The sequence below is a fragment of the Vicugna pacos genome, chromosome 5 (assembly GCF_048564905.1).
Source record: "Vicugna pacos chromosome 5, VicPac4, whole genome shotgun sequence".
In the NCBI taxonomy this organism is placed as follows: domain Eukaryota; kingdom Metazoa; phylum Chordata; class Mammalia; order Artiodactyla; family Camelidae; genus Vicugna; species Vicugna pacos.
This window is the reverse complement of record NC_132991.1, coordinates 69,564,387-69,572,351: the sequence shown is the minus strand read 5'-3', so window position 1 is coordinate 69,572,351 and position 7,965 is coordinate 69,564,387. Positions and strand designations below refer to the sequence as shown.

Sequence of the window (7,965 nt, the reverse complement as noted above, 5' to 3'; positions counted from 1 at the left end):
AGTGTAAGGTGAATAAATGAATGAGAGAAATTGTGACTGAACAATCCACATGTGTCGTCAGAATTCTTCTGCACATTGCTTGGGGAAATGGGCCCCATCTTGTATGGTGCAGCGGCCCTCACAAAGTGGCAAATGTGATCAGCTGGTGAGCGTTCTCCATGAGAATACTTCGTGTGCAGAAAAGACAGTGCTCTGTTAAGGAGCTTGTCATTTTCTTCATGTTGCTCAGTTTCCTTTGATCATTTCTTGTTTTTCAGGATCGGAGTTAGGGGTGCTATGCTAACTCCCAAAGACCCACTTGTCAGTTCCCAAATGGCTCCTAGCCAGGGAGCCACAGGAATCACACTAAAGCGTGCAGTGCCACCCTCATACTTCTAAAGAAAGGCAGCTGCCCTAAGCCCTGGTCTTTAGGGGGCTCTGCATATCACAGGTGTACACAAAACCCAAGCTTACTAAAGAACACACAGGTCCTGGATCTGGAGCTCAGCTCTGCAATAGTGGGACCCATCCATTCTGAGCATCCATTCTTACCATTAACACCAGCAGGCCCCAGGGGAGCACTTCACATCTCTTGCCCTTTATCTTCGAAACAAAAGATGACTGTGTGAACATGCGTCAAGATTTCTTGAGTTGTGCTGCTGAAGTCAGAGACACTGCTTTGGAATGCAGGAGTGATGGGGGCCCCAGCAGCGAGGTGAGAGGAGAGGGAATTCATCAAAAACTCTCAGATAGCATGAATACATAGATTCAAGCTTAGTGAGATACCATTTTCCAGTGGTACTGCGCATCCATTTTTTTCTCCTTTACATGTTTTCATTTGTAACTCCACAGGAACTCATTATTGGAGTGGTACTTGCAAGAACTACATATTGTGGCTGAAGAGAATTTTGCAATATGATTTTTTTTCTTCCAAGTAAGTTTTATAATTTAAAATTTTTATTTATTAATTTTTTTTAATGGAGGTATTGGGAATTGAACCCAGGACCTTACACATGTTAAGCACAAGCTTTACCATTGACCTATATCCTCCCCACTGCAATATATAATTGCAATATGCAATTCTGATTACCTTTAACTTTATATATGTATACAGGTCTAGATGGAGCATGAATGAATCATGGTGCCAATTCTTCCCATTACAGTATGGATCTAGAGATCGCTTTGAGAGATGGTGAAATAGCTAATAAGTGGTGGTGAGTTATATGAAATTAAAATACTTTGTAAAATTTTCTGGCCTATTGTTGTCACGTTTGAATGTGATGTGAAATTCTTGCTTTTAAACAACTTAGCGATTTTGCTGAGAAGGCAAGAAAAATTAATTTAATGAAATAATACTTTGATTTTTATGTATTTTTCTTTAACATTTCACGTCACCTTTGGCATGCTTCACTCGTACTTTCTTCCTGGCTGCCAGCCAACAGTTGTGTTTTGGCATCTTTGCCAAGCCTGCACAGCAACATTTGTTCACTTGAAAATTGTATGGCATTTTAGTCCTTATTTCACAAAAACTGAAAAATGAAATACCAAATGAAATGAAAATAGAAATACCAAATTTGATACTAACATAACCAAACTTAATATTATAGAAACAGAGGTGAAAATCAGCAGGATGCTGAAAACCTCAAATCTTTACCCTCATCAGATTTTTGAAGTTAAACACATCTATTGATAATCATTGTGAAAGAAAACACAATTGAAGATGCTGGGAATATCACTAAATTATATATCAAAGAAGTTGAGGCTCATACTTCATTTATTTCTCACAAAATGTTCATATTTCTAAATGAATATTAAATGAATTTTTAAAAAGATACAGCAATTAAATTGTGACAGAGAAAAGAGAACATCAAAGAACCTTTTCTATTAGAATCCAGCAATTCTCAAACTTAACTTCTTGCAAATAGTTTCTAAATAGCTTAGAGTATCAGTAGTAAATTCTGGACTATAGGAAAAGAACTGCTTCATACTTCTTATTTTCAAATTAAAGATCTGCCTATCAATGACTTTAGGTTTTATTTTTTTGTTGCTGATAGTTTGCTAAGGAAACAACATGGCTATTCTATTTCTAAAAAAATCTAAGAAAATACAATAAGATCTGTTTACTACTCATGACTATTATTGGTTTGTTTTGTGTTGGTTTGGCAAATAGAGGTTGTTTTCTGTACCAAAAACAACCTAATGGAAAGGAAGGACAATGCAGGATTATCTGTGAAAAGAACTGGGACAAAAACACAGGAAGACAAATGAAAATTTAAGAAGATACTCATGTTTATTATCTGATTTACATTTGACAAAGCAAAGGTAGATGCACAAAGAGCTGTTTGACAAAGTCAAGCCCCAGATATCAAACAACAGCATCTCCCTGGCAGCCCCCAGAGGGCACCGATGACACTCCCAGGGGCCGGGCTGGCAATGCAACTACTCAGCCACTACACACTAGGAGCTCGAGTTTCAGATGTTGAAAGTCAATATTACCAGCAAGTACTAATTATGTACCAGAATGTTCAGAAAAAATAACAGGCTTTGAATACTGTATAAAATACATCTTTTATAGAGAACAGGCTCTTGTGAGCTGCCTTTCACTTATTCCCTCCCTTTGCCAAAGCCTGTTCATTCAGGTGAAATCAAGGACATATAGTACAAAATTTGTTTAAAAATTACTTTAACAATGGGCATTAATTTTTTTCCCAAGACCCATGCCTAAGGCTATTTACATCAGATTTGGGGTCATCATAATTCAGGAGAACGTTTAATTCTGAGTTCACAGGGAAGGTATCAGCAATACCTGAGGTATAATCATCGAAAACCTTCAGAAGGAAAAAAGAAGACTGAAGTTTCCTGTACTGGCAGGAGAGTACATACACAGCTGATATAGAAAAACTAAAATGAAGAAAAAAAAAAAAGAAAGACTAAAATGTGCACAGTGCTAAAACCTAACAGATAAATTAAGAAGGAACTTGCTACAAGGCTCCAGTTCTTACTATACTTCACACACAATTTCATTATAATAGAGATTCTCAGGCTGTACCAAAGATGATTTTAGGTGGAAATTTCAAAAACAGCAAAACTCAATTTCAAAACAGGATTCATTTCTAGAGACAAGCACGCACCAGTGTACAATCACTGTGTTTCTGGTGGAACACCAATGTCAATTTAATTTTCAAAAACCAAGGTCTGGTCCTCTTTAATCAGACGGGCTTATTTGGCTGTGAATACGTCCTCACTCTGCCTCCAAAGTGATCATTTTAGCATCGGTTATTTTAAAAGGATACTAATTATACAGAACACTTCAAAATCTATCTTAATTTATAGTTGTTTATATAATATACACAAAATCTGATCATTTAAAACTTTGTTCTACTCTCTGGCCCCATATTTCCTAATTCCTGATGTTTCTTGGAAACTGGCAACAGGAAGGTTGCTTTCTTAGAGAATAAATAAAAAACTTAAAGAATTGGCTAAAATAAGCACCCCAGAATTACTTTCTCAAAATAGAAACTCGAATATTATCATTTAAAATGTGAATGGGAATATTTTCGAAACTGAAACATCAGGAATTCCTCTGGTCCACATTCAGGACACTTATATCCACTTCCAGACCAGCTGGAATTCCTTTCTGAACACCTATGTAAGATCTGCTGACTTCAGAATGACTGAGCAAAGGGGAGAGAATGGGGAGAGAGGACAGTCTCAACTTTTTGTTTTTAAGAAATTTATTTAGGAAAGTTTTATTAAAAGATCATAAAAAGCATGGAAAACTCACGCATTCTTACTACTGCATGTGTGTTTTTTTTTAACCCTTTTGAACACAGAGCTCTTCCTGAGGAGAGCGAGCTCAGGAGGATAGAAGGACCCTCCTCTGGCCTGTAACAGGGGTCTGGATGCGAGTCACAGGAGCAACACTCATCAGGAATTCTTCAGAAAACTGCCCTTCAGTTAAGTCAGAACAAGGGAGCAAAACATTTGCAAATTAGGCACTCAAAAGGTCAAATAACATGCTTCCCATTTTCAAAAATAATTAGCCCCTCCTTCATCTTCGCCCCATCATGTCTTTCATGGAATGGCATTTCTTTCTGAACTGGACTGCCGAGATAAAGCCACATCATCTGACCATCTGACAAGGAGCAGACCTTGGTCAGCAACACTCAGAAAACAGATCTGTTTCTTCCCACTTCACAGCCTTGCGTCACACTGCTCAAAGCTGAAACTTAAAACCTAATCCCGGAGTTTCACTTTGCTGTTTCACATCATTTGTTTAAAAAACAAAACAAAACAAAAAGGAATCTCAGAGAAAAAGCAAAAGCTTTGACTTTCCAATTAAAAAGTTCATTCTCTAATTCTACAGATATCAAGAAAAAGGCAGATGTATTTTAATTTTATTTTGTATTTAAAAAAAAACACAATCTCAAAGCAAGCACCTGGGTTTTACTTCAGTTTATAATAATTCACTGTGCCTGAGAATTTTTGTGCAAATACATGTCATCTTTCATTAAAAATATGCATAGTGCATTTTGGAAAAAGTATAGTTGCAACCAACCTTCCTTACAAAAAAAACTTACAGACATAAACACACAACATTCTCTAATTCCTATTGATTGCACTTCTGGTTTAACCCTTCCAGCCTCCAAGAAAATTTGAAAGACACGTAATTATTTTCATGTGCCTTGGCTACTACACTTATCCAGAAGAAAATATTTTGAAAACAACTCTCCTTGGTTCCAATTTCCCATATTTTCCTTCTTAAAGTAAATCTCTCCTACCCACTACTCATGTTGTTTTGGGCAGATGTTGTATAAAAATACAAATTTAAAAAAATGAACTCTTGTTAATCACAGATACAAAAGGAATGTGGATGATGTTCGGGCTCCCAGTGGCTCAAAGGCCCGAAAAGAGAAAGCAAAAAAGGAGTCTCCACTATTCTGATCTTATGAAAAAGGTAAAATTCCTTGTATGATAACTACTCCTTGATGGGTATGTAGTTTAACCAGACCTTAACAGAGGCCAACATAAAAGCCATCTCATTGTTGTCTCAGTAACAGGCCAAGCTTCCAGCAACCTTCCAGAACAGCTTTCAACAGGCAATGGTCAAAGTAGCCTTTTTCCCTCCCATCTCATAACTTGGGTTCCCTGCTTATGCTCACCAGAAGTAAATGTGCTAGCAAGTTCAGTCTTTCTGGTATGTTTCAATATTACTGAATTGATTTTCTAGTCACTTTTTATTTTCAAGACAAGAAAAAACAACTGAAGGACTACATTAACACTTTCATCCTTCTCTGCCTCCAAACACTCGTGACCCATTTATTTATACTTTCAATTTATCAGACAGACCTCCTGCTTTGGGGCCACATCGCAATTCTGTTTCCATTCTTTCACTTTCCCTTTCCCACATCCACAGCCCTTCTGCAACATGCCTCTTCTCTCAGACAAGACCACATGTATCAGTGCAAATCTTTCCTTCATGTGCTAATTTGTATAAGAGGTCAGCCAACTGCTGACCCTCAATTCTCCTTCAGGATATCCATTTTGGGTGAAGATGTGCAAACTGGGGTGCCAAAGCTACCCATCATGACTGGAAGACTCTGGTTCCTCCTCAGTCCACTCAATAAATTGCTACCTGAACTTAAATAAACAGCAGAGTTTGGTCTTTGAAGACCATTTTCTGCCTCTTGGCTTCTTCCATTTTTCTGGGCCTCAGGGGTTTTGATCACTCTGGCTATGCCCAGTCTCTTCAGCCTGTCCACTAAGTTCATCTTCAACTGGCCAACATCAGGAGGGTTCCGGGATGGTCTCAAGCCATACCTCTCCTGGAGGAATGTTTCTGCTGGTCGGGAGGCCAGAAAATTTTCAGAGAGGTGTACTCGAGGCTCATCAGGCAAAGGAGAAGGGCAAGGTGAGTGAGATGGTGAATTGGGTGGTGTGGAAGGGATAGCCAAGCCTCTGGGGAGAGGCTGGAGGAGGGGGATCTCTGAAACTGGACTGTGGTACACTTTGGCAGAGATGCCTCGCTCTTGCAGAAGTTTGGCCAAGCTCATGGTGCTGCTGAAGGTTATGGTGGAATCTCGTCGATTGGTGATGGACTCACCGATGCTGAGTCTATAGGACAGAGCAGGAGAATTCACCGCCGTGTTTGATGAACTGCTACCACTACTTCCACAGGATAAGGAGGGGAAGCCAGAGCTTTCCAAGAAAAGAAAGAAAGAAGAAAAGCAGGAGAGTTTAAGAATAAAAAGTAATCCTGAGTCAGCATTTTAAGTAATTATAGCAGTTATCCACAGCAAATACAAAGCAACAGCCAACAAAATATCAGTATCTGAGGAATGAAGTTTTTGATGCATTACTTCAATAATTAGTTTTTTGTAATTTGTAATTTAGTCATTAACTTACTGAGACATATTTCTTTTCATAGCATATGAAAAAGTTTACTATGCGCTTAGATAACTTTATTCTTAAACTTTGACTCTAAAATATGTATCTGTAGAAATACAACTAAATTTTATGGTAAAAATAAAAGAAATTTAAGTATTAAAGAAAGTAAGCTTTAGAAATTTCTCTTGATATAACCATTCTATAAAGTAAAATATACCGAGACAATAATCCATGATTTAACAACTCTTTAGCCTTTCAGAAAATACAATCTTTCATAACTAAGCCAAAGTTGCTCTTCTAAAGAGAAATTTATTTTTTTAATCTTTCAATTTTTATATGACTGAGAACAAATAAAGTTCTGTTAAATTTCCATTTTTAAGAATGTTAATTCCAACAAATAGTAGTGTAAAGATACCCATGGAGTGAATGTTTCTCAATCTTGACTTAAAGCATGTATTTCTGGGAAATTAAAAATAATCAAAAGCTTCAACAGCTATTAGGATCTTTCTTCTTAGTCTATGTTTTGTTAAACAGAAAAAAAAGCTAAATAAAAAATCATCTACTCAAGGAAATGGACAGGTACTTCTTTAGCAAATGTTTCCCCCTTGAGCAAATGTTAATAGCATCTGATGGATAAACTTTCACCTTAACACAAAATACTCAGAATATCTAGATATCAAGAATTTTAAAGATTATGAACATAATGCAGATTTAGGTCTAATAAATAAACTTTCTAAAGTTACTAACTTGTATTAAAGAAGCAAATGCAAAAAGTTTGACTACTTCTCAGTACCACTAAGAAACTCTTACCTATTGTACTCCCAGTCTCTCACCTCCCCATCCCTACTTAATTGTAGAATTTCCTGCCCTTTCCTAAACTGTTCACTTCATTACCAAACAAAACAATGGTATCAAGAGTACTGAGGTACCACTGAGAGTCTTCTCACGAACCAACTTTTTTTTAAAACTACTACCCTGTTGACCATAAGAACAATGTGGAAAAATCGCAGACATGCCTGTTCATTACAGACTTTATTGAGGTCTTTATTGGATGCCACCTAAATGCTTCCCTAAACAATCAATTTGCTTCTATCTTATAGACATAGTGAATCATAGTCTGATGTCCCTCTACTTTGGCAGCTAGAAAGTTATGACTCAAATACACAGCTCACCTTGCTTAGCGAGTATATAAGATTTGAAAGTACAGTTGTGCACTAGTTTTATTCCCCTATCCATTTTATATCCTTACTCTTCATTCTTCTTTGCTTCATTTTTTCCCCCTCTACTTGTAGTTAACATTATCACGGCAAAGCTCTACATATCTTTGAAAACTACCTTTGATTCTCTTGAGAGTTGGTAGGATAGAAATTACAGCAATATTGCTTATTGTTCTAGCCCGGGTAGTAAATAATTTGGAGTGCCCAGAGGGTTCTGGCACTGTCCTCAGCTTCTGGGAGGTAACCTATGCCATATCTGCTAGAAGGGTGTTTGTTTAGGATGGGGCTGGCCACACCAGATCTGGGGATGGACCTGGCCGCACCTAGTAGTTGACAACGGGGGCCGGTCATGCCAGAAAGACCAACCATGAGATTTAGGGGG

General features: G+C 37.5%; 1 protein-coding gene and 1 long non-coding RNA gene across 10 annotated transcripts in view; one reads left to right on the top strand and one right to left on the bottom strand.

Annotated features, from left to right (window-relative positions):
* The first annotated feature begins 93 nt into the window (after positions 1 to 93).
* On the top strand, positions 94 to 6,068 carry LOC140696450 (uncharacterized). 2 transcript variants are annotated; one of them, XR_012072803.1, is made up of 5 exons: positions 94 to 145; positions 832 to 913; positions 1,094 to 1,193; positions 4,836 to 5,890; positions 5,996 to 6,068. It is a non-coding gene; the product is annotated as an uncharacterized lncRNA (long non-coding RNA). The 2 variants fall into 2 exon arrangements; XR_012072802.1 differs by lacking the exon at positions 94 to 145 and adding an exon at positions 286 to 694.
* TRAK2 (trafficking kinesin protein 2) overlaps positions 5,486 to 7,965 on the bottom strand; it is a 55,575-nt gene continuing 53,095 nt past the window's right edge. For all 8 annotated transcript variants that reach the window (XM_072961466.1, XM_006205182.4, XM_072961465.1 and 5 more), the window contains one exon: positions 5,486 to 6,177. In XM_072961466.1, the coding sequence (XP_072817567.1) occupies positions 5,499 to 6,177 (679 nt within the window). In that variant the 3' untranslated portion in view covers positions 5,486 to 5,498. The remainder of the gene's footprint in view (positions 6,178 to 7,965) is intronic.